This window comes from Ambystoma mexicanum, chromosome 1p (assembly GCF_040938575.1).
Source record: "Ambystoma mexicanum isolate Mex_15411 chromosome 1p, UKY_AmexF1_1, whole genome shotgun sequence".
In the NCBI taxonomy this organism is placed as follows: Eukaryota; Metazoa; Chordata; class Amphibia; order Caudata; family Ambystomatidae; genus Ambystoma; species Ambystoma mexicanum.
Window position 1 is genome coordinate 776,733,710 of NC_090921.1, and position 27,163 is coordinate 776,760,872.

The window sequence follows — 27,163 nt, forward strand, 5'->3', positions numbered from 1 at the left end:
AGACCGAAGTCTCCTTGGACCGAGGTTTGGATCCCTTGGGACCCTCAGCGTTGCAAGCACCATCACCACCTCTGTAGAGAACTCAAGGTGAACCCCCGCTGGTGAAGTGGCTCAGAGCGAGTCCTCCCAGACACATTTATCCCAAAAAGGAGTCACCGGACTGGGTGCCAAATAAAAAAAGAAGAGAAAAAAAGGACGGATGTGGTTTACCTACCTTTATCGAAGCCACAAAGTTCCTTAGGTGATCCAGTGAACTGGACCTGATCCTGGACCAGTGCTTCAGTGAAAGTGCGTCACAGAGGGCCACAGGTGTCCCAGAGGTGAAGAGGGTCCAAACAGAGTGAGGACCGCTGCTGAGAAAGAGCTGTGACACCGTGTTCACACAGAAAAACCTGTTTTTGCTCGTCACACAGACAAGGAACCAAGGTCAACACAGGTGGAAAAGAAGAAATTCAAGCAAAAGGTACCGTAGGGAAGCTACAAACTAAAGAAGAAAACCAGGTCAGGCATCCGACATTGAGAAAGGGACTGGGGCTTCGGAGCGTGTGGGGGCAGAGCGGAGGGCATCGCCTTGCTACCCATGTGTAGTCTGCCTTTGCATGCACATTAAAAAATGTGCTGTGCTCACACTCCCATCCCCCGCTACTCGGGAACTCCCATAAGTATGGAAGAAAAGTATTGGACCTAAGGAGTACGCCATTCATAATGGATATCCACCTTTCCGCTACCCCCCACCCTCCAATACCTGCTTATGATAGCCTGGTTTCCTATAATTGTTAGGAAGGTGAAGTTAAATGGGGGATTTTAAAGCACAATATGTGTCCATAAGCTCTTGGTGTAACATCACCTTTGTTTCAGCCAAAGTCCCCGACATGTCTCCATTTAGGGCGATTTGACTATCCAAATGGCCCTTTTCAATCACAACACCCACTATACATTTGAAAAAAGGTCAACCATTCACCCTCCCTCGATTTAGTTGTGCCATGCAGGAAGGACATAAGGTTTTCTATCAGGTAGATGTCTTTTGCCTTGCAGTCCCACTCCCTTTAAGAAGGCAGTCTTTCCCTCTTACACCCAATGACCAAACAGGCTCTGGTTGCCAGCAGTAGGAAAGGAGGCAAATGCAGAAGCGACCTGTGATGCTGGAATGTATCAGAGGGACAGGGCCTCTGAATCCTTGTCCTTTATTGCCTTATCATTTATGTTCGGACTTGTTTTCCGTGCAGGAATTCATGTGGGACTCCTGGCGGTATGGCTCTTCCCGTATTTGGTTTGGTGAACAGACCCTTGGGATACCCTTACGGCACCCGTGGGTGGGAGTACGACCCTGTACTCCTACTCTATGTTTTTGGGCACCTGTGTGTGGCTCACAGAGCAGGGTACGGGGTGGTGGCAGCTCCATCCTGAATTAACAGGTGCCCTGTGTATCCTCCATTTTGGGATGCCCAGGCCTCGTCATTGGAACAGGTGGATTCTGATAGGAAACAAGATGGTGCCTGTGGCCTCTTGCTTTCTATCGCCTATTACCTTACCTTGGCAGTTGGGTAGAAGTTCCATATATGGAGTTGGGGGGGAGGGGGGTGTCCAGGCCAGACTGGCTGGAGCCTTCCCAATGACTGTATGTTGTGGGTACGGCCGTGGGGTGGGACCTGGGTGAATGGAGTGTGTGACGAATACACATTCTCTGTTATGGGCGTCTAGTATCTGGTGTTTGACACAATGACTGAGACAGCCCTGCTCAAAACTAGTATGAATGCCATGTGTAGTGCTGAATTGCAGAGTGCTTGTCTGAATCCGCATTCTGTGTTGCGAGTGTCTGGATGGAGAAGAATGGCCTGAATGCACTGTGCGCCTGATTGGCTGCTTGAGTGTGACCTAGCAGAATGAAAGAGATCAACAGTATATCTGGGGGCCTCTCACTGCTAGAAATCGTTCAGAAGTTGAAGCTGATACTTGATGCTTACTCTCGAAGCCGAGCCGGAAGGTGAACCACTGTTCCGTTCCTTGCAATCTGAAAGCTGCTAAGCCTTCAAGAACTGATCCAAGAGGACCTGGCTAGGAGACCTCTTCCCGAGCTACGCGGGACCATCGTGCACCAGCTGATCCTTACCAAAGCTCCCTGGTAGACAGACCTACGAAAGGCTGCCGACTGTAGAAGGGGACTGCTGAGGAGAACGAAGAGAAGCACCGAACAACCATCCACGACCGCCGTCCGGAGCCGCAGTGCTCCCTTTGCTTAAGAACATTTTGAACCAAGGACTCCCTTGTTCATCACCGTCGACTGCTTTCACCATACGAGAAAGTCAAGGCCGCCAATGACCGAGGAGAATCCGCTGGTGGGTTTCCCGCCACCTGAAGACCTCAGACGCCAAAGCTACTGATGCCAGCCGTGGTCACGTCCCGTTCGCCGACGCCAGACGCTGACGACCCAAAGCTCTTGCTGGGCCAAAGTTCTTCACTGACTCTTTTTGGCAATGAACCATCGTCGTCGAGGTGCACCGCGTGCCTCCCCTGTTGCAGGACGTTTTTGACCGATCATCAACAAGCACTGCAAGGACCAAAGCTGCTGCCTCAACGAGGATGTTCACCTTTCCTTCATTTCGGAAGTTCGACGACATGTGGCTTCTGACTGAAAGGGAGTGTACTAAAGAAGGGCCAGTCGATTCCCCGACGAAGAACTCTACAACACAAGGTACATTTGGGTTGCAGAACTATAGGAGCTAAGACTTCAATAGACAATATATGGACTGGGCTTGTAGTGCACCTTCATTTACAGGTTGCCCAGGTAGGGGATCCTCATACGGAACAGTGCCTAGGGGTAGGGACCCAGTATTCTGCCAATTGTCTAACCAACTTGTTTTCCTCCCAAGCCTATGGTGGATATCATTTTGCTGTGTTGATTCGTATGCAATTTGAACTCAGCACAGTTGATGCATTTTAATGGAATCAGAGTAATCGTGGTACCACCTAGAACTGTATATATTTACCATTTTAGAATTGTCGGAGCACAAAGTGTATTATTGTGATTGTGTATATAACCTTGAAACTTATTTATATAAAGACTGTTTCACTAATAAATTGTGTGGACATTATTTTGTGGGTGCTTGGGGACTACACTGTACTTGAGAACCAGCCCGCATCACCTCCTGAGAAGCTAGGCCTGGATTGCTCGTCCATTGCAACCAAGAATAGAGAATCTTGGCTGGGGTCCTCTGTGCCTCTCCTCTGCCATATAGAGAGCAGGAGTACAGACAACCCCCCTCTGGTCCTTCACACTGGTGGCAGCGGTGCGATGCTTATGGCTTTAAGTATCGGTGTGTAACCTAGCCACTTACAAAATATCTACACTTTGTTAAATTGAGGTTTAGTTGTGTACTAGATAACTACATTACAAGCAATGGAATCTATTGCAAATGGTAAATTGACTCGGATGAGCTTAGAGGCTCTCCAGAGTGCTTGTGAAGCCAGGGAATTAGACTTTGTGGATAAGTCTAGGGCTGAGCCGATAGCTGCCCTGGTGGACTACCAGATTGATTGTGCAGCTCTTGAAGGGGTGGGGGAGAGGGAGGAAAGGGTGTAACCAATGAGGGCCCTACCCCTGGGGGTGTTGAATCTGATTCTGGGAATGCCACCACTCCTGCTGACTCTGTTCCGACCGCCAGCAATGTTTCTTCAGGGAATTCTGTGGAAGACCTGCATTACTTACCGTAATAGCATTTCTGATTGCATCTGCTTAGATTCAAATGCTGTGCATATGGTCCGACATCCAGTGGTAACCGCAGAGTATTGCATCTGGTCTTTCGGGGACCGAAAGGGGACGTCGGCATATGCGTGTCTGTAATACTATCCCTATCGTGACTTGTAGTGTACCCAAAATCCCTCACGCGCCGAGGTCCCTCCGATTGTATTTTTTTCTGCCATGAGGGAGCCCAAGGCTATTGTGAGTGAGTACATGAAGAAGAGAGAAGTAGTAAGAAGTCCATGTTCCTTCCACCCCAAGCAGGGAAGTAGGGAGGGCGCATGTGAATCTAAGCATATACAATCATCAGAAATGCTATTACGGTAAGTAATGCATGTCTTCTGATGCTTGTTAATCTGCTTAGCATCACATGGTGTGCATAGACTAGCGAGCAGTACCTGGAGTTGGAGGTGGGTTGTGAGAAGGAACAGTAGAGAAAAGATGTCTTAATACAGCTTGTCCCACCTGTGAATCAGACCTAGAATGAGTGTCTAGGCAATAGTGTTTTGTAAAGGTGTGCAGAGAACTCCAGGTTGCCGCTTTGCAAATGGTCTCAAGGGGAACATTTGCAATGAATGCTATGGATGCCCAAGTGCCCGGAGTAGAAAGTGCTCTAGGCTTAAAGGCCAGTTCTCTCTTAGCAAGAGAGAAACAGTGTGATGCATTTGACAATCCACCTTGAGATAGCCGATTTAGAGACAGGATCCCCTTCTCTACCAGCTGCCACTGAAACGAAAAATTGGTTCGTTTTCCTCAGTGGTTTAGTTCTTTCCAGATAGAACATGACTGCCCTGCGCACATCTAGTGTGTGTAGGCTTCTTTTGGTCATGCTAATAGGATTCTGGAAAAAGGTAGGTAGTTCAATCGATTGGTTCACATGGAACTTCAAGATGAATTTAGGCGCAAATCTGGGGTGAGTGCGCAGAACTACCATATCCCTGTGGAATGTAACAAAGGTGTCTAGAACAGGAAGTGCCTGAAGTTCGCTAACCCTTCTAATAGAAGTGATAGCCACTAGGAAGGCCGTTTTATAAGTCAGGTCATTGGCTCAAAGGGAGTTCCATGAGCCTGGTCAAAACCACATTTAGGTCCCACCCAGGAGCTGGGTTAAATGGGAGGATAAATCCTCTTAACCCCTTCAATAAAGGCCTTAATCACCAGCATCTTCCACCACAACACCTTTTGTTGTGATGTGGTGTAGGCTGAGAGAGCAGTAGATGAACCTTTAGGGAATTGAACACCAACCCAGTGTCTAACAGATGGGCAAGGTACAGCACAATGTGTGTGGGTGAGCAATTGATGGGATTGACACCCTTGGAAATACAGCAGATGACAAAAAGTTTCCATTTGCTGGCATAGCAATAACGTGCATTAGGTTTTCTAGCTTCCCTGAGTATGTCCATGCACCTCTGAGGGAGCTGTAGGTGTCCAAACTCTATGACCCCAGGAGCCAGGCCGCTAAGTTCAATGTCTGCGGGCATGGGTGAAGGGTCCCCCCCCCCCCCCCGTCTTTCGACATGTTGTACAGGCAAGGCAGTTTGACTGGAGGAAATGGGGACATCTCCATCAGATGAGCGAACCAGGGTTGGCGGACCCACATGGGGGCCACCAGTATCATCGTGACTGGGACCTGTTGCATCTTGTGCACGATCTTGTTGAGAAGGGGAGTCGGGGGGAGGGGGGGAGGAAGCGTAGACAAATTTCCCTGACCATGTTTTCCAGAGACCGTTGCCCTTGGAGCGGTTCTGGGGGTACCTGGAGGCGTAGTCTTGGCATTGGGCGTCCTGAGTTGCGAACAGGTCGATCTCTGGGAAGCCCCATTCTGCGAAGATGTTGGACACAATGTCTTCGTGCAAACACCATTCGTATTCTTCGGGCAGAGGAAAATCTCTGCTGAGCACGTCTGCCAGAAGATTGAGTTCCTGTTGGGACAACAGAAACATCTTGTGTTTGAGAGCTCATATCCAAATGTTTTGGGACAGCTTGGATAGCCCTGGAGAGCGAGTGCCCCCCTGTTTGTTCAGGTAATACATGGCTGTAGGGCTGTGTTAGAATCAGCACCGTCTTCCCTTGTAGTTATATCTGAAAGGCCTTTAATGCCTTGAACACTGCTAATAGACCACCACAGCAGAGCGAGAATGAGGGCTGGCAAGACAACTACCAGATCTTTCCACTGTCCGCTGGCCTGACACCACTGGCTGTTGAGCCACTCTTGCATGGGACGCATGCGCAGCCGCGCGTGGGGAACCAAGTATATGCACACCACCATCTCTCCTAGCAAACGCATGGCTTTGCACAACGTCACCTCCCGACTGGCTACATCTTTAGGGATCTGAAAAAGCATGTTCGGAACCCTCTCGTTGGAGGTGAAGACGAGGCCGTATTTCGGCCGGATTAGAGATCCCAGAAATTGTTTTATTTGACGGGGGACTAGACTGGATTTCTTCTCATGGATATAGAACCCAGACTAAACGGAAGGTCTACGGTCTTGTGTGTTAAAAAAAAACATGTATCGTACAAGTCCCCCGTTATGAGCCAGTCGCCGAGGTAAGGGTAAACCGGGACGGATAACCTGTGCAGGTGTGCTGCAGCTACTGCCAGGACCTTCGTAAACACCCAATTGGTAATGCCCGTCCTCTATTATGAACCTTAGATATTTTCTGCATGCTGGCAACATTGAAATATGAAAGTATGCATCTTTTATGTCCACTGTTGCCATGTAGTCCCCCTGTTTCAACAGTGGGATCACCTCCTGTAGTGTTACCATACAAAACTTTTGAGGTTTTATGAACTTGTTCGCTGGGCGCAGGTCTAGTACAGGGTGCATGGTGAGGTTCTTTTTGGGTACACGAAAGCACACTGAATAAATACCCTTGTTTACGCTTCTATGGCGTCCTTTCCCAGCAGCGCTTCCACCTCTTGATTCAGGATCTCCAGATACGCAGTACCCATGGGCGACCGTCTTTATGACCCACTTGTCTGAAGTTATCCCCTCCCATGCCGTGAGGAAAGATGTTAAGCGCCCCCCGACTGGGGTGACATGGGAGGGGACCTTGATCTGATGGTCATTTCTGACCTGAGGCTGCGGCTCCTCTAGGATTAGGGACTCTACCTCTGGCTTTGCCGTGTCACTGACACCTTGGAAGGTAGCATGCGGGGCTTCCTGACCTTTGTCCGGCATTGACATTTCCCGTGCTATAGTTGTTCTTACTTGAACAGGACTGCCCTCGAAAGGACCGCCGAGAATGATTTCCTCTCTGGGGTGGGGGGAGGTCTTTGTGATTTGTTGGAGACTTAAGAGTCTCATGCTCCTTCTTGGCCGTTTCTAGGCCCTCATCGACCGCCTTTCCGAAGAGGTATGCGTCTTCAATTGGTTTACTGATGAGCAAGGCTTGCGTTTCAGGTTTAAACCCTGAGGTACGCAGCCAAGTGTGCCTTTTGAGTAAGGCTCCTTGGGCCAGAGACCTGCCTGCTGTTTCAGCCGTGTCCAGAGTGTTCTTTATTACACTCTGGTTCACTTGCCTGCCTACGGCCACAATAGTGAGAAGCTTGGACCTGATGGGCTCTGGGACCTCTTGCAGACCTTCTTGTACTGGATTCCATTGAGCATCAGCATAACTCGCCAGTAGCGTAGTGTCATTCACTATGCGCGTAGTATATGCGGCAGCCGAGGTAACCCGTTTAGCTAGGGCATATAACCTTTTGGATTCTCTATTTGGAGGTACCTCCCTGTAGCAAGGGGTACTCCTGCCCGTTTACGGAAGGTAGTCACTATCAGAGAATCTGGGGTGGCGTGCCCTTTAATGTATTGAGGGTCCAAAGGGGCTGGCCTTAACAACTTATCAACTCTCAGATTCACTGCCCTGGTTTGAGCTGGTGACACTAAGGAAGGAGCCAATCTTCTCTTAATAGAATTAAGGAGGGGAATGGCCTGGCTAGAGGGAGGTTTCAAGTTCTGTTCAGGCCCTGCTTCTTGTGTAGAGATTTGAAAATGTTCAGCTGCCTTCTTTAACATGGTATTGAAGGCCATTTGGTCGTCTACAGGCGAGGCCTGGCGAGCCGGGGTGGACGGGGAGGAATACAGGCACAATATATCAATGTCCTGATCTTGATGTGGGAGCGTCCATGGGTCCATCACCACTTTCTGGGTTTCTTCCCAATTGTCTGTGTCATCCGCCTGGTCTTCCATCGTAATTCTGTAGGAAGGAAGGTTCTTCATCCTCACTCTAAATGTCCCTATAGGTATCCATCTGGACGATGCCTTCATGATGGGCTGGGACAGAGGGCTGATCTTTATGGAAATGTGAAGCAGATTGAAGGGTATGCTCACCACGAGATCTATTCGGGGAAGGATGGTCAGCAAAGTTGATAATTCTCTCAAGACGGTCCATACACCCTTCAAATTTCTCTCTAGTCCAATTAGAGGACCCAGAAGGGCCTACGGGTGGAAAAGCGTTGTCTTACGCCCTTTGGGATTGAAAATTGTCTCTCAGGGTGTTGGAAAGAGGCTCTTGACTGTCCTCACGAGTATTGTGAGAATCGGGGCACCCCGACATATCTAAAGATTTGTCTACAGCTTGCCCCATGTTTTTCGGCGAAACAGGAATAAGCCCAATCGCCGAAGTAATTCTCCTGATGCTCTGTTCGATTACTGCTGAATCCGCGTGAGTTAGTGGGCCCGAAGGTTTATCGGCAGATTCACAGCCTTCCGCGGTGCTAGAGGGCATAGCGGTTGGCTTTTCGCCTTGAGGCCTAGTCATGATTTTTGGGCCTACCGCGGCCTTCGGAATTGTCATAGTGTCAGATTTCCGCGCTTCGACGTGTAAACCTGATTTAGGGATAACGCCGTTGTTTGTCTTGGAATGCCCAGTCGCAAGACGCGGATGCGGGGAAGGCTTTGGATCTGAACGATCCGAGGAATCCGCCGAAATTTTCGACGGCCCTGCTGGCACTTTTACCTTTTTCGACGTATCTGTCGAAATAGGTGTAGGGGTTGAGTGCTTAATGTAATGCTGCCGAGACCAGAGAGTCAGGCCTTAAAGGGTCGGGGACAGGCGTGGCGGACCTGGCGGACCTAGAAGTGCCCGCCTCGAGGTCCGTCACATCCGCAACGGATGTTTGGTCATCAGAGGTGCCCCAGTCACTTTCGGCGGGTGTGGCGGTGGGGGATTCCACCCGTGACGTACCGTACGCAGCCCACCGCTTTACACAGCACTCCTTAAGGGTCTTAGGCCAAAGGAGTTTGCAAGCCGCACACCGCTTTTCATTGTGATCTAAGGGGAGACAGGAGTTGCAGGTCCTGTGTTCGTCCTTCCAAGGGTATCTAGTCCTACACTTAGGAGAGAACCTAAAAGGCGTCCTTTCCATAGCCAAAGGGGAAGATGACATACCGAAAATATGGCCACCCCGACCCCACTCTCCCTACTGTACAGGCCAGCCAGAAGGCCTGGCCACGTGGATGCTTCAGCTGCCGGATCGTAGGTGCCGAACACCACCGCCGTAGACAAGTCCCCCGTAGTCTTCGTCGAAGTTGTTCTTGGCATCGAAATGACTTAAGGGGGAAATAACCGACAAGTCGGTTAGGATATTAAACAATGTCTCTTAAGTAACAGCTCCGCTATAGAGCGACCAGTTATCTGGGTGGAAAAAAACAATCTGAGGGACCTCTGCGCGTGAGGGATTTTGGGTACACTACACGTCACGATAGGGATAGTGTTACAGACACGCCTATGCCGACGTTCCCTTTCGGTCCCCGGAAGACCAGATGCAATACTCTGCGGTTACCACCGGATGTCGGACCATATGCACAGCATGTGATTCTAAGCCGATTAACAAGCATCAGAACTTGAGTTATTAAGGATGAAGTTAGCCTTTCAATACAAAAAGTTGGAAATAGAACTTGAGCTTAAGAAAGGAGTTGGCACAGAAAGTGATCCTTAAAGCCAGGGATCTGGAACTAAAGGATAGGGATCTTGAACTCAAAGACAAGGACATTGAATGTCAGTGAACCCAGCTAGAGAAAGCTAGAGTGGAGACTTCAGTGAAACCAATTGTGTGTGTCAGGCCAGCCACCAAGTTTATGAAAGATTTGGTTGGAGTGTATGCGGAGGGTTCGGATATCCTCCAATGGATTGAAGCGTTTGAGATGGCTTTTGCAATTCATTTCGTCGATAAAAGAGATTGGGCTAAGTGTTTGTTAAGCAGAGTGCCTCAGACTGGATAGGACTATTCTGAAACTGAGTGTGGATGAAAGGAGTCAGTATGAGTGCATGACGTCTGCTTTGATTGCCAAGTTTGGCAAGACACCGACCCAATACCTTAAAAGGTTCAGGGAATTTAAGAAAAGCGAGAATGTGTCTTGGGTTGACTGGGTGAGTGCTGCGCACATAAACATGATGGGGTGGATTGATGGTTACAAAGTGAAAACGTTTGTTGAATTGTCACACCTTTTGTTTGAGCATTTTTCGGGAAGCCTGTTCACCAGAGCTGCGTCAGTATGTTGCTGACCAGAACATTTTAGATCCCTTTAAGCTGGCCAGGCTGGCTGACAAGTGGGCCCCCCACCGGCTGTCCCCTAAGGACTCCAGTGGGAAGGGCAAGGACAAAGAAAAGGGGACCTCTCAGAAGGCTGAGGAGTCCCAAAAGCAATCACAGTCGAATAAACCAAAACCTTCCTCTGCTAAGACCCAAAAATCTAGTGGGGATAGGTCCTATGTGGGTGGGAGTAACGTAGTGGTCCACCTGCTGTGGTTCCAGAACCATACCCCGCATTCCTGGCACTTGCTGGGACTGTGGGGCTCTGGATCACAAAAACAGTGACCCCAAGTGTAAAGGTAAGGCACTTGGAGTCTAGGCTGTCAGCCTGACCTACACTTACCCCATGCCTGAGTCGGAGGCCCCTGTCCTCCCCTCCTCTACAGGGATCACATTCGGTGCCACTGTAGAGATTTCCCTAGTGTCCCTTGAGGCCTGGGACCAGTACGCAGCAAAACACCCATAGGTTTTTGAGAAGGGTCCTCTTGAATGGCCAGCCTTCTACTGGCTTGAGAGACACTGGGCTAAGCATGACAGTGGTGGACAGGACCCTGCTCCAGCCAGAGGACTATGTAAGAGCTTCTCTGAGAACCACCAAGTTAGCTCGTGGGCCTCCCAAATTAACACCTGTAGCCTTGGTCAACATTACGATTGAAGAAAGACAGCAAAGCTTCCTGTCCTGGTTCAGGACAATGTACCTGCTAACATTTTGTTAGGAAATGATTTGGTAGAATTGGGGATGATCGCAGATGGTCTACCCATGACTGCTGCGGCTGTCACCCGATCACAGGTCACACCGGGTCCAGCTGCGAGTCCGGTACCCTTGCTGACGGGGAAACCTAAGGCACCACGAAGAAGGAAGAGCAAAAAGGCCGTCTCTGCAAAAGGGACCCCTTCTCTTCCTGCTGCTTCGGCAGCACCCATTGGGATTCATGCTCCGGCTGGACTGGATCCAGTGGAGACCCAAGCCTCAACTCCTGTGCGAGAAGAGCTAGAAGACACTCCTGTGGGAGAGGTACTCAACCTGGAGGACCATCCCGACCTTTGATGACTGTTGGCTGAAGGGGGCCTCACACTCTCACTCTCTGGTCTGAGGAAACAGGCCGTCACAGGCACAGTGAGAAGTGCCTAGGACATTCCGGATATATTGGGAGGGTGAGCTCCTTGTTAGTGAGTCCACTAAGCCTGAACCATGTGCCCTCAAAAGGTTGGTAGTACCCCAGGTTTACAGGCCCTTCCTACTGAAGTTGGTGCATGAGGTGCTCTTGGCTGGTCATCTTGGGACAAAGAAGACTAAGCAGAGGCTCTCTGCCCATTTCTACTGGCCCCCGGATGGGAGTAGAAGTGGAGTCCCACTGCAGGACCAACCCAACTTGTCAGTTATCTGGCAAGAATGGAGGCAGTGTCATTGCCCCACTGCAGCCATTGCCAGTGGTTGGCACCCCATTTGAGAGGGTGGCATAGACATTGGTGGTCCCCTTGACCCTCCCACTTCAGTTGGACATTAGTTCATCCTGGTCTTGGTTGATCATGCCACCAGGTACCCTGAGGCTATATCCCTTCGGACTATTACTGCCAAGGTGGTTGCCAGGGCTCTCCTGCACATTTTCACCCGTGTTGAATTCCCTAAGGAGGATGTCTCTGACAGAGGATCCAACTTCATATTGAGTTACATGACAACTTATCAACTCCACCTCTTACCATCCCCAGACCACTGGTTTGGTTGAGAGATTTAATAAAACTCTCAAGGGCATGCTAGGTGCTTTGGAAGAGCCCCTAAGGAGGAAATGGGACCTCCTCCTGCCATGCCTGCTGTTTGCTTACAGAGAGGTACCTCAAGAGGGTGTTGGTTTCAGCCTCTTTGAGTTACTCTTTGGCCATCCAGTGAGGGGGCCCCTTGACTTGATCAGAGAAGGTTTGTAAGCCACACCTCTAGGTCTTGCCAAGCAAGTGGGGGACTATGTGTTAGGCCTCAGACGGAGGATGGCCCAAATAATGGGTCAGGCGACAGCGAATCTCTAGGCCGGCCAGGAATTGAACAAGTACTGGCATGACCTTAATGCATCACAAGTGGATTGGACTCCAGGACAGGAGATCCTTGTGATGGAGCCTACCAAGCCTAGGGCTTTGACAGATAAGTGTACTGGACCCTTCAGGATCATCTCCAAGATGGGCAAAGTCAATTATCTGGTTGACATGGGAGTCCCTGGGGTAGACCCTCAGGTATTCCATGTTAACAGGCTCAAGCCTTTCCATAGGTGAGCAGAAGCCTTCTGTCTCTTACTCGCTTCAGTGCAAGACGAGAGTGAGCCTCTTCCCGATTTGCTGAATAGCAACCCTCCGGATGGCTCAGTGGAGGGAGTGCATCTCTCCAGATCTGACAGCAGAGCAGCAGAGGGCCTGCAGGGCTTCGCTCCGGCAGTATGCCTCTCTGTTCTCACCAACGCCAGGCCTTACACCATGGTGTAGGCACAAAATTGAAACTGGTGACAGTGTGCCTGTCAAAAGCAGGTGCTACCGTATGTCCGATACAGTTAAGAACCGCATCCAGGCTGAGGTCGCCAAGATGTTGGATCTGGATGTTATTGAACCCTCAACCAGTCCCTGGTCCAGTCCAGTGGTCCTTGTCCCCAAGGCAAGTTCCCAGGCAGGTACCAAGGATTGGAGGTTCTGTGTGGACTACAGAGGGGTCAATGCCATCACCAAAACTGACGCGCACCCATTGCCCAGGGCTGATGAGCTTGTGGACACCATATGTGCTGCCAAATTTGTGAGCATCTTCGACCTTACCTCAGGCTATTGGCAAATAGCTCTGACGGACCTTGCCAAGTGACTGAGAGTTATGCCTTTTGGGTTGCAAAATGCACCTGCCAATTTTCCAACGTTTAGTCGACCATGCTCTCAGTGGGCTGGAGGCCTTTTGTGTGGCCTACTTAGACAACATTGCTGTCTACAGTTCCACTTGGGTGGAACATTTGACTCGCTTGGATAAACTGTTGCAGGCCTTGAAAAGGACTAACCTCACTATCAAGGCCACCAAGTGCCAGATAGCTCAGGGGAAAGTCATGTATCTTAGTCATGAAGTAGGAGGGGGTCAAATCCAACCTCTCCCCAGTAAAGTACAGGATGTAGATGACTGGGAGACGCCCACTACTCAAACCCAGATGAGAGCCTTTTTGGGCCTCACTGGGTATTATCGCAATTTCATGGAGGACTATGGAACCATAGCTGCCCCTTTGACAGCTCCGACTTCGCCCAAACATTCAAGGAAGGTTAATTGGACAGATGATGGTCAGAGGGCCTTTGTTGTCTTGAAAGAATGTCTGTGTAGGGCACCTGTGTTGTGTGCACCTGATTACAGCAAGCCCTTTATCATCCAGACTGATGCCTGCGACACCGGAATTGAAGCGGTCTTGTCCCAGTTATATGACAAAAGGGAGGGAAAATCTGTAGACAACTCAAGGGTAGAGTACTTAGGTGGGCTACTGTTGAAAAGGAATGTTTCAGTATAGTTTTGAGCCTTAGGCGTTTTAGGCCCTACCTTACAGGGTCTACCTTCAAGGTCCAAACAGACCATTATTCCCTAAAGTGGCTTATGCAGATGAAGGGTGAAAACCATAGAACATAGACCAGGGAAGTGTCATGATAACGCAGATGGCCTTTCCAGAAGGTATGTTGACCATCTGGAAGAGGGTGTCTATCTCGTGGGAGATTAGGCACCCTAACCTCAGTCTGGGGGGGCGACTGTGATGCCTCTGAATCCTTGTCCTTTATTGCCTTATCATTTATGTTCTGACTTATTTTCTGCGCAGGAGTTCATGTGGCACTCCTGGCGGTGCGGCTCTTCCTGTATTTGGTTTGGTGAACAGACCCTTGGGATACCCTTATGGCACCCAGGGGTGGCAATATGTACCTGTACTCCTACTGTATGTTTTTGGGCACCTGTGTGTGGCCCACAGAGCAGGGTAGGGGCTGGTGGCAGCTCTGTGCTGAATTGACAGGTACCCTGTGTATCCTCCATGTTGGGATGCCCAGGCCCTGTCATTGGAATCAGTGGATTCTTGAGAGGAAACAAGATGGCCCCTGTGGCCTCTTGCTCTCTATCACCTGTTACCTTATTTTTCCTGAAGTCCTGGGAAGCCCAGACTGTCTCTTCCCCCTGACTGGCTGTTGGGTAGAAGTTCCATATATGGTGTTGTGGGGGGGGGGGGGGTGGGGGGGTGGGGAGAGTACAGGCCAGACTGGCTGGAGCCTTCCCAATGACTATGTTGTGGGTACGCCTATAGGGTGGGACCTGGGTGAATGGAGTGTGTGATGAATACGCATTCTGTGTTATGGGTGTCTAGCATTTGGTGTTTGACACAATGACTGAGACAGCCCTGCCCGAAAGTGGTATGAATGCAGTGTGTAATGCTGAATGGCAGAGTGCTTGTCTGAATCCACATTCTGTGTTCTGAGTGTCTGGATGGAGAAGACTGTCCTGAATGCACTGTGTGCCTGATTGGCTGCCTGACTGCCTGAATGCCCTTCTGAGTGATTGGTTGCCAAGCGTGACCCAGCAGAATGAATGCGAGTTCAACAGTATATCTGGGGGCCTCTCACTGCTAGAAATCGTTCAGAAGCTGAAGCTGATACTTGATGCTTACTCTCGAAGCCAAGCCGGAAGAAGGTGAAGTCTGGAGTGGAGTGACCTCTGATATAAAGGGGGTCCGAAGCGGAAGGCCGAAAAAGCTTTTATATCCTCGGATTGACAACTCTTGTGAGAGCAGGTGTTGAACACGAGGGAGCCAGAGGTTGTTTCATCGAGTGGCCGGCGGCTTCTCCTTAAGAATGTCCTCCACAAAGTCAGCCTCAGGGACAGCTTCATTGGGGGCGATCTTGAAGTGTTCTGCTGCTTTGCGCAACATGGCGTTAAACGTCATTTGATCGTCCACTGGCAAGGGCTGTCTAGTGGGAGTGGTCTGGGGGAATCCAAACACAGGGCATCAGGATCTGGTTAAGGATCTTGAGACTGCCAAGGCTGAGGGTCACCCATATCCGGGTCCCCCCCACCCCTCTATGGGTTCATGCATGTACTCAGGATTGATTAACTGGTCCTCATCCTGAGTGTCTGCAGGAATCTCTTCCTCAGTGAGGTCATAGGTGTATATATCCTCTTCCTGAGAGGGGTCGAAGAGCCTTGGGAATTTTGCTACAGGGTCCAAAGGGCTCTCATCCCCTGGTCTTCTTGGTGTGGGTTGCTCTGAACGGAAAACAAACCTGTCAAGCCTTTCCATACAATTTTCAACTTTTCCCTAGTCCAAACAGAGGACCCAGAATGGTCTAGAGGTGGAAAGGGATCTTGTAAATGATTCTCCGCCGTCAAACGCCGAGATTTCTGTCTCAACGTTGAAGAAATACCTTCCTCGTCCTCTGAAACCTGCTCCTGGGGTACCGGCAGAGGTGGCGTGTCCCTGTGCTTCTCCCTCTGCTTGGCCGAGGGTTCTGCTACTCCCCTAGGGCCATCCGTGGGTTTCGACGGGTCCTTGGCCTTTTCCGTAGGCCTCAGTGAATCCCTTGACTGTCGCATCTGAGAGTCAGCGGAAATAATTCTCGCTATGCTGTCGGCAACATTTTCCGCAGACGGAAGGCACGTAGCTTCGGCCTGCGATTGTGAAGTTTTCGGCAGAGCCTTCTTAGGCAGAGCCGGAACCTTGTCGTCAGACGCCTTCTTGCAATGCGACTTGGCGGAACTTGTATTAGAAATTGCGCCCTTTGTTTTTGAGGGCGGACGGTAGGCGCATCTGTGGCTGCGGGGAGGGCTGCCGATCCAGACGGTCGGAAGGTACATCCGGAATTTCCAGTGTACCTGTTGGCGCTGAGGTCTTCGACTTGGTCGAGGAATGACTGGGGATTGTGTGCTTAGTGCTTTGTAAATGTTCGTCTTTGTCGCCAGGGTGTATAATCCCCATAGCAGTGCCTGAGCCGTGCATGGCAGGGCCGGGGACAGACTATGCAGAGCGGGAATGCTCTGTCAAAAGGTCAACAACCTCCGGTTCGGAGGTATGCTAGTCTCTATTGCCATCGTCACATTGGGCGGCTGCGGCATCCCGTAGGCGGCCCATCGCTTGACTCAGCGCTCCTTCAATATTTTAGGACGGAGGAGCTTACAAGCCACGCAACCGACTTAGTTGTGATCGAAGGGCAAGCAACGGTTACACCGTTTATACTGATCTCTCCAAGGAAATTTGCCCTTGCAAAGGGGCCAAAACCTAAATGGAGTCTTCTCCATAGCGGAGGATAGGTAGAGTGACGAAGACCAAAGAGGAAAGAGGGAGGAAAGGGAAAGGCATTCTCAAGTTATACAGAAATGTCCACCCTGACCCCACTCTCCCTACTGTGTAGGCCGGCTGGAAGGCCTGGCCACGTGGTCGGCAGCGCCGACTGGATCACTGCCCGTCAGAGATCTGCTGGAAGTTTTCGGCGGAGATCTGGAACAGCCATCGAAATGATGGACGGATAGGGTGCTCTTAAATCTTTATCGACCAAAGGTCAAAGGGACAATTGGCAATGTCTCTGACGAGCTCAAGACGACCAGTATGCTGGGTGGTAAAAGACAAGCTGAGGGATTTTGGGTAGACTACACGTCACATAGGGATAGTGATACAGGCACAACCATGTCGACGTCCCCTTTGGATTCTCAAAAGACAGGATGCAATACTCCGCAGTGACCACTGGATGTCTGGCTATATGCACAGCATGTGATTCTAAGCAGATTAACAAGCATCAAAATTGCAATTTTCGTACTACCTCCCCAACGCCCAGCTCGTTCAGCTCCTTTTTTGGCCTGTATTTCAGCACCAGTGTACCCCGTTGGGCCAGACAGCGACCTCTCCAGGGATGTCATTTTACAGCGTACCTTGTCCCTTATCGTAGGGTGTAAATGATGCCTTTAGTGGCTACCTCCTCACCCTGGGTCTATCCAACATAAGGTTACTCCATCGTGGCCTGTCCCTCTGCACTCTAGGAACTCTCCTGAATTTGCACAACTGTGTGGCAGCGCTCTCCGAGAGCATGGGAACATCAGACAAACTTCTGCTGTCTGATCTCGGCCAAGCGCTTGCGCAAGGCCCGCAACACCTGTGCCCGTGGGTTAAGTCCGGAGCTCTCTCAACCCATTCCCCAGGCCACACCTTGCTCTAACCCAGTGATCTGTCCTTGTGCGCAGACAGTCTTTTCTCCACACGTAAACATTCTAAGCCAGGGTATAGACTCACCACCCTCTTCTGGCCCCATACCGCAACACACTCCCCCAGATATAGGCCTATTCTATGGGATCCAACTTTTAACCTGTCCCTGCCTCTCTGTCACAGTAACCGCCTACCAAGCCTTTGGTGGCACTCCCCCCTCAGATAAAGTGCCTGTGTAGGAGCCTTAGTCTGTCACTCTCCGGCCCACGGCTGTGGGACAGGCTCCTTGTTCATGGATTGGACCGTTTCTCAGGCTGAGTAAGGGAGCAAATCTCTCAGGTAGCCATCATGCCTGCGCCCCCTGGTGATTATTAATAAAGATCGCATACAGCAAAACGAGCTCTTGTTGGTGTCCAGAAGGGCCCTATCTTCATTTAGTCATTGTAGATGCCTCAACAGGGTTGGTGAACGTCATACCTGTGTGAAATGCACTGCTGCCTTTGATATCAAGTCTAGTAACTAACCTCCCCCTGCCCATAGCTATGAGCAACACCTTGCAAACACCCATGAAATTGACAGTTGTAGATCAGCAGCTAGAGGCATGCCCATAGAGACCTGAGCAGCTGCAGAAAAGAGTGCAGGTACTTAAGAGGAGAAAGTTCCTAAGGCACGTCACACAAACACTCAGAAGGTCCCAACTGTGAAGAAATGTCAGCCACAAAACGCATTTCTTCAAGCTAGTTGTATGCGATTGTGGCAAAGGGAACTGGCTGATATTAGAATTACATTTCAAATGTCCAACATGAAAATATAGTATTAAAACACCAGAAGGACTCAACAGGATACAATGACAAGGAGGGGGAGCTGAATTCAAAGAAACATTTTCCTGACCTACTTCGAGATGCAAGAAAAAAATAAGTAAAATAAAGCCTAGTTATAAAGCTTTAAAGGGAGCAATCTTTTAGAGATGCTTTTGGGGACTGCCTGTGCTGCATGCAATGCTAAACTAGATTGGGAAGGAGGGAGAGCAGTATAAAAACTCATTGATGTATAAATGTCAGTAAATCATGCAACACATGCACCCAATGCACCCAATGCAGAAAATGTCTAAATATGGGATCCATGCGCAGCTCCGAAACGCACTTATGTGCTCAACCCAACCATGCCCTCTCGGAACGCCAGCCTCAGACCTGGCTTTCATCTTTGTCCTAATGGGTGTGTATTAATATGTTATCCATGGTTGTACTATCAACGCTTTGACAGAAATACATTTCATACAGAGGACATACCTGTTCCTGCTGCAGTGCTTTCACAAAGGCATTCTTCAGTCGGTTAGTGTGCTCAGCTTTTAGAGCTTTCTTCTGATTCGATGTCATGCACTGCTCACAAAGAATTTTCCCACTCTTTTCCTGCTTCCAATGAGGAGTGAAGTCAGTGCGACACTGAGCACAGACAAATGGGTCCATTCGCAGGAGTGAGGAGCAGACCTTCCCTGCACAAAACAAAGCAAATCTTATACAAAACATCCCATAGCAAGGAAAGAAATATGGAAAGTAGGGTAGTTGAGAGTCAAGGAACACTTCAAACGCAATAGTAACTCCAATTACCAATCAAGGTTATAATAAAAAGGTTATGAGAATCAATGCCTGGTTGTAGGATCTTAGGATCCATTAAATACCAACAACCAGCTTATTTTGTATTTATTTTTTAAAGTTGATGTTACTAGAACTATAAAGTTGGTCTACAACAGTTAGGAAAGGTAAATTAAACAATAAATTCTAAGTTACTCACGTAGTGACTAACGTACTCCTAGTAGCCTTTTCCTCCATACTGTATAGGCGTCCCTCACTAGGGACGCGAGACTGAATCTTTTTCACCAGAAAAAAAAAAATCTTCCCCTTTAAATTTATAGGCGTGTGCAGCCCTGGGAGCATGCGCTTTCCTGACTCCACCCACCAGCGCCACTCCTCAGTCCCCTTTGACATGTCGGCAATATTACCATTGCCTAATGACACCAGTTTTATTGGGGGCGGGGGTGGGACGTATGGAGGAAAGGGGACTATGGACTAGTAGTAGGTTAGTCACTACAGTGAGTAACCTAGAATTACTCCTATGTCCCGTCCCCTTTCCTGCATATAGTATGGGCTATTACAATTGAATGTAGCCCCAGGGCGGAGAGGTGACACTCCTAAGAAAACAAGTTCCTTAATACTGCCTGCCCAAATGAAGCGTCTGACCTGGAGCTGGCATCCAAACAGTAGTGCTTGCAGAAGGCCGAAGGCGTAGCCCACGTAGCAGCCCTGCCGATGACCTACCACGGAAACGTGCCTCAAAAGTCACTACTGTAGCTTTGGCTCCGATACTGTGGCCATGCATATTTGCTGGAACCAGTCTGTGCTGCCCCTCATATGCCTCCTTGATGGCCGCTACCATCCATCTTGCTATGGAAGCCTTGGAGGCTCGATAGCCTGGCCTTGACCCACCGAAGGTGACAAAAAGGGCCTCCGTCTTGCGGAAGATTTTAGACCAGTACAGGTAGAATTTTAGAGCGTGTCTGACATCTAGACAGTGCAGAACCCTCTGAGCCTCGTCCTTGGGGTCCGCAAAGAAAGTGGGTAACACCATCTCCTCATTCAGGTGAAAGGAGAATACCACCTTTGGTAAGAATGCGTGATGCGTTCTAAGCACCACATTGTCTCTGTAGTAGAACGCTCTGAAGCCACCAGTACCTGGATTTCGCTGACCCTTGGTGCAGACGTTGGTCCCCACCAGTAGGGCTGTCTTAAACTGGACTAGCTTGATGTCCGCGAATGCCATGGGCTCGAATGGTTTATGAGCCAGTGCGCCCAAGACCAGATTAAGGTCCCACACCGGGTGTGGTTTCTTGATGAGCGGATAGAGCCTAGTGATGCCCGCCAGATTAGAGAAAGAAAATACCCCCTCCTCTGAGTTCCGGTAGGCTGCGATTGCCGCCAAATAGGTGTTGCACGTGTCCACCTGTGCGCCAGTGTGCCGAGGAGCATAGGACATCGTCCAGAGTGCAGGTGAATGGATCGACCTCCTTTGATGATCCCCAGTGGCAGAACCTAGTCCACTTGCTCTTGTACTGGATCCTGGTAGCAACGCTCCTGGCGCCCTGTACAATGTCTCGGTTAGCCTGAGACAGATTTAGATGCCTTAGTGTGACCTGTTCCGGAACTGCGCTGCAAGGGCTAGTTTCTGGGAGGGAGGATGCATGACCGTGCTGTGAGAGTAGGTGAGCTGGACCCAGCGAAAAGTACACCAGTGCCTGTTCAGACAGGCTGAGCAGTTCCGAGAACCATGGCCTTGTGGGCCACCACAGAGCTCTCAGGATGACCCGGAGGTGTCAGGCTTCCCTGATCTTGCAGATTACCCTGTGGACCAGGGGAGTAGGAGGGAAGGCATAAGCGTTCATGTTGCCCCATTGCATCTGCATTGAATCGCCCAGAGAGCCCCAGCCCTGTCGCTACCAGGACGTGAACTGGGTGCACCTCCTGTTGTGCCAGGTGGCAAAGAGATCCACCTATGGATGACCCCATCTGTTGAAAATCCCCTGCAGGACTTGCTCGTTCAACTGTCATTCGTAGTTGTCCGCACCCAGTCTGCCAAGCCTGTCGCCTACAGGTTGGACTCCCCCGGAAAATGGACTGCCCTCAAGTGAATGTTGTTCTCCAGAGCCCACTCCCAAATATTGACTGCCAGGGTGCATAGGGAAGGAGACCTGGTGCCACCCTGCTTGTTGATGTAATACATGCTGGTGGAGTTGTCAGTTTGAACGAGGATCGTCTTGCCCCTGATAAACTGCAGGAAGGCTTTGAGCGCAAACCAGATCGCATTAAGCTCTAGCCAATTGATATGAGCCTCCTGTTTCTGAAGAGACCAAACACTGGACGTAGTGGTTGTCCAGGGTAGCCACCACAGCCCTCCATGGAAGAGTCTTTGGTGATGGTAACCTGCGGTGCTGGTTGCTGGAAGGGTCTGCCTATCCTCAAGTTGCAGTCCGTGCTCCACCAGACAAAGTCCTGGTGGAGAAGGAGGAGGAATGCGGACGAGTTCCGCCTGAGAACCCCGCTCCTGACTCCACGAGGCTGCGAAGTGCAGCTGTAATCTTCTCATTTTGAGCCTTGTATATGGCACTGCCAGTAGACAGGCCACCATGATACCCAAGAGGTGCTGGTACCACCAGGCTGAGGTCACCGCTCTGCTGAGAAAATGACCCGCGGCCCTCCTGACGGCAGTTATCTTGACCTCCGAGGGGAAAAACTGAGCTCATATCCCAGATGAGGCCAAGGAAAGCTAGACTCTGCGTTGGCCTCCAACTGTGACTTCTTGAGATGGATTGAGAATCCCAATTCGTATAGCGTATTCATGAGGGCAGAGGAGGTGTGATGGACCGCCTCCAGGGATCTCGCCCTAACGAGCCAGTCGTTTAGGCATGGATAGACATGGTGACCTTGTGCCCTGAGAAGGGCTGGCACTGCATTCATAAGTCTGGTAAAATCCCTGGAGGCTGAATTGAGGGCAAAGGGTAGAACCTTGTATTGGAAATGGAAGCCCATGATCCTGAACCTCAGGAAGGACAGAAGAGGCTGCCAAATTGGGACGTGTAGTTATGCGTCCTTCAGATCCAGGGAGCACATCCAGTCTCCCTTGCAGTGTCTCCACATTAAGTGATGGGGTAACCATCTTGAACTCTTGAAGAGTGCGGGAAAGGTTCAGGGTGGAAAGGTCCAACACAACTCAGGCCAGTCTGGTTCTTCTTGTGCATGGCGAAAATCCTTGAGTAGAAGCCCATACACCGGTGGGATGTTGGGACTTGTTCCACGGACACTACTGATAGGATCCAGGGCTCTGCGAGCCTTACGTGCCAATAATGTGCATGAAGGGCAAGCAGCCCCTGCCTCCCCCCCACCGGAGACACATGGACCCGGAGGGAGGGGAGCGTCATGCCTTTTTTCCCCCACTTAGACTGGGGCTCAGGAGGGGGGGACTGAAAGAAGCCCTTATTCTCTGCCTTGTGCTGTTTGCGGCGGTGGCGACTTGGAGATTGGTCCGGCTGTCTGGACCTTCGTTCCTGGAAGCCCCAGAACCTGCCGAAGGACCGCCCCTTGTCAGAATGCTGGTGCGTCTGGATGTACATCTTGGGCGTGGACTTTGTGAGGATAGATAAGGATTTTACAGTCTAGGAACAGTTTTTCTTCTCAACAAGCTCCTCATCGGTGGTGGAATGAAAAAGGTTGCTACCCTCGAATGTAAGGTCTTCTATGCGCTCCTGGACGTCCAGGTTGAACCTGGTAGTCCGAAGCCAGGCAGGTCTCATGTCCGTGGTGATGCAGATGGCATGGCCTGAGGTGTCTATATGAGCCACAATGGACTCTGTCTTGAGCCACCGTCTTTGCTTCTGCCAGCCCCGCCTTGAAGCGTGCCCGACTCTGCACCGGAAGAAAGTCTGCTATTTCCCCATCAAAGCCTTTGATTAACGGCTGCGAGCATAGTGTCCACATTAGACTGACGAATGTGCATTGAGGTGTTGGAATATACCTTTTCATATGCCACCAAGATCTTCTCCTCCTTGCTTAATAGCGCTGAGGATGAGGTAGCCGAGGAAGACTGCGGCTTGGAATAGATTGAGGCCGCAGCACTCACCGGAGAGTGAGGTTCAGGGTGTGCCGACAGCAAGAGTGGATCCCTCTCCAGTTGCCTGTACTTGGTGTTGAAGCGCCAATTGGTAGGCTGCGCCGAATGGGGTTTAAGCCATCCCTTTTTGGCCAAGGCGATAATGGATAATCGGAATCCCTGTTCTAGCCACGGGGCGGAGTGCGAGGACCTCGGCCAGGACACCCACCTCTGGTGTTTCAACCCTGTGTTGTGGCAGCCTCAAGTATCCGGCCAGACCTGCGAGCCGTTCATGGAATGCCTTGGCCGAAGACTGAGTGTCAGGGGTGGTCGTCCTCATCGGTGTCCACCAGGGTGCCCTTCTGGGGAGTACTGGGTGCCGCAGGCTGAGGTGTGCTGACCGGAGTCTGCTGTGGAGGCTGGTATGGAACTGCCTGGGCTGCAGGAGGCAGAGGTGCCGGAACCGTGGGGGCCGGCACGAGCAGTGGTGGCTGCGTGGGGGCCTGATGCGCTGGAGCCATAGGAGGAATTACTATGGGCTCTAGTGGCAGGAGAAGAGGTAGCATGTCCCTGATCACATCCCGAAGGATGGCAGCCCCATTTGAGGGGTCTCATAAGCGTGAGGAATTTCACAAAAACCTGTCCTCACAGGCCGGTGGGGCACTAGGTGGCGTAGGAGTAGGGCCCTGTGGTTGCTGAGGCCTTGGCCTACTCTGCCTTGCTGCCTGCGGGGTGTATCTGCCCTGCGATGCTGAAGGATATGCTGTAGGCCACGTGGTTTCATGTCATTTCATCACAGCATGTTTTTTCGCTTGGTTTTTTGAACCGCAAATTTAACATCCCCAACCCCTTTCAGTTTTTATCTATTCCTAAACACCCACATCCCATATATATAATTTTCTAACTCCCTCCTGTCTAACCCCCTCCCCCAAAACCAAAAAAAAGTGATATTTCTTTTTCGTTGAAAAATTCACAGTAAAAGAATACCCATGAAATAACGGCCCTCGATGAAAGGACTTACCGGCCCATGTACCTGGCGAAGACCAGTCCCACCTCAAAACACTTTCTCCTACCTGCTCTCCAAAAGGGGGTGGTGTTGGACGAGCTGCCATTTTATCTGGCATGGCTGCCCTTTTGTCTGTCTGCGTGCCACGTGCCTGCACCATGGAGCTTGCCACGCTGAACCCGGCCTCCTCCGGGACTCTTGGTGGTGGAGCTTCAGGCCTACCCTGTACCTCAGGGTGTGGCGTGGTAGGCGTTGTGCCCTCGGCTGGGTCACCGCTAGTACTGCATACAGCCGCCCCCTCAGACATTTGTCCGGTATTAGGGCGTAGCCCCTCTGGGTGGACACCCAGTAAAAGAACCTTGCGGTCCCTCAGCGACCGGCAGGATCTAGCGACCTCTCGGCCTGTAGCTGAAGCAGCCTTGGTACCTGTGCTGGTGTTAGACCTTGATTGGTCCCTCCTGCTCGGACGTTTCCTTGGGAAGGAGTCACTCTTACGGTGTGCGGATGAAAAAAGTGGCCCTACCTTGGGCCTGGACTTGTGCTTGACAAAGTTCTTCAAGTCTTCTGGAGGCGATCGTTTGAAGAGCTCTCTCCACCGAGCTAACCTGTTCTTCAGAGCGTGCTGTGTCAGCATGTCACATGCCGTACAACCCTGCCAGCCGTGTTCGGTGCCAAGGCACCCGAGGCAAAGAGAGTGGGGGTCAGACAAGGAAAGAGCCCCTCGCAGATTGGACACATGCTGAAGACTGATGACGTCAACATGCGCCAGGGAGGAGCGTGGCGCCAGAGGACCGAGTAACTGATTAAAGACCGAAAGACAAAAAAAAAAACAGTATCCCTGGAATTACAAGGCCGAAGCCAAACCCAGGAGCGCAGGTGAAAGCTGTCCGCTCCAGTCGATGTGGAAAAAAGGACTGGGGAGTGGCGCCGATGGGCTGAGTCAGGGGAGCGTATGTTCCCAGGGCCGCCCCTCGCGCCTCGAATTTAAAAGGGGAAGATTTTTTATGGTGAAAAAGGTTCCTTCTCCCGTCCCTAGAAAGCGATGTCCATACAGTATGGAGGAAAGGGGACGGGACGTAGGAGTAATACAGAATACAGAATAAAGCAACCACGGGAATAGCATTCCCAACGTTTGCAAACTGACTCAATAAGCATCAAAAATTACAAAAAATAATTCTAAGAGTGTCTGATTTGTACGGGAGTCATGGTGATAGATTTGTGATGATTGTTAGAGGACCATTTCATGGTATGTATATTTTTGATTTTGTCCCTCAGACTTTGTGCATGTTTGAATAGGGATGTGCGTGGGTGATGGATAGACGGGCGGGGGTGCGAAAAAGTTTTAGTGCATTCAGTTTTGTCCCTCAGGGCCGAATGAGTATGCAGTGGAATATGCTCTAAGACTGCATGGAAGCGTTTTATGCGCTAATGTATAGCATTTTTTAATGCACTTAATCCATCTTGAGAAGGGTGTTTTGGTGACTGGATACCCTTCTCGACCTGTAGCCAAAAATAAAAAAAATAATAAAAAAAAGAATTGCCTGGTCTTACAAATTTATTTGGTTTTGCTAAGGTAGAAAATTACAGCTCTTGATACATTGAGTGTGTGAACTGATTGTGGAATGGTGAAATGTAGTTTGGTGAGAACAGCAGATGTGCTTTTAGGACCACTAAATGCATGAATCGTAACAAATGGCTTTGTAACTGAAAGCCAGTACTTTACAGATTATGAAAGCAACCTTGTAAGTGCAAGCTCAGGAGACCTTTTAAGGCTGACTGTAGTAAGATCCCAGAGAGGCAGAGGGTGAGAGATTGGTGGATATATGCGTTTTACTCCCTCCATAAAGGCTTTAACAGGTACTTTCCACCATCAAACTATGTTGGAAGTGGTGTATGCTGCCAATGCTACAAGGTTGACTTTTAGCGAATTATAAACTAAGCTGGAATCCAATGAGTATAGCAGATATGTGACTATATGGTGCTGGGGAGCAGTCAATTGGATTGACAGATTTAGACCACCACATGACAAAAAGCTTCCATTTACTGTAGTAAGTAACGGAAGGGATGGCCCTTAATATGAAGGGATGTAAGGCTATGCTACAGTAGAGAACAAAAGTGGGGGCTCCAACCACATATACATTTTTAGGCATTGTAATCCTGTTTTGGTGCCTCTTTAGATTTGGTTGAATTACTTATGTATGCTTCAAAGGGTAAGCCAAGTATCGCCGAAGAAAATCAATTTTACTGCAGAATCAATCCAAGCATAAATCGTAGAGCATTCGTTTTGTAACTCAGATTGCTGCTTTATTATATTAGCAGTCATTTTTTGGGAATTTTGATTTTTTTTCTCCTGTACATATAGTGATATAAGCAAATAACAGGAATTTAGGTAGTTTTGGTCCTCTGTTGGACATATGTTTCCCACTTTTACAGCTGGTCTATTTAGTGAGTCCTAGTGACCAAACTAGTCCAACAAAACAGTAGACCAGCTACCATACTATTCAGATATAAACCTTCTGGATGCCTTAGTTCTGAAATTTTAGAGGAAATATGTACCGAACAAATCTTTTTTGTTTAGTGTATTCCATGCTAGGCATCTGATAAGTTTATTTACGAGTTTCGTTTGTCTACTCCTTTGTTGCATTTTTTGTTCTTTATGATGTAATCCTTTGCACTTGGACAGTACAATTTCAAACAATGAGTTTGAAATTGGATGTTATTGATCGTTCTGTACCTAAATTCCCAAGCGTCAGTGTTGTTGGCAGTTTCCCAAGAGTTCCCCTGCAGAGCTCGGGCGAAACAGTTTATAGTTGGTGCCAGAGCACTTCGCTTTACCGCTCTCTGGGAGGGTCTACCAGTTTGTTGAATCTCGAGGTGTCAGCGCAGCCCGTGATAAGCCGCCTTCTCCAGTTTTACAACACTGGTGCGTAAGGTGGCCAACTTTGTGAGATCCTTTTGCGGGACACAAGGTGGTGATGACGTCACAGCGTCATAAACCGGGCAGAATCAATGCATTGCACCCGCAGCTGACTCTTATTCACAGATTCGACCGTCACTTGCCAGGCACTGTTATTCCCA

The 27,163-nt window shown here is 50.0% G+C and overlaps 1 protein-coding gene across 4 annotated transcripts in view; it reads right to left on the reverse strand.

The window, feature by feature from the left end:
- GATAD2B (GATA zinc finger domain containing 2B) overlaps positions 1 to 27,163 on the reverse strand; it is an 851,520-nt gene that overhangs the window by 150,283 nt on the left and 674,074 nt on the right. For all 4 annotated transcript variants that reach the window (XM_069651324.1, XM_069651310.1, XM_069651301.1 and 1 more), the window contains exon 8: positions 18,732 to 18,934. In XM_069651324.1, the coding sequence (XP_069507425.1) occupies positions 18,732 to 18,934 (203 nt within the window). The remainder of the gene's footprint in view (positions 1 to 18,731; positions 18,935 to 27,163) is intronic.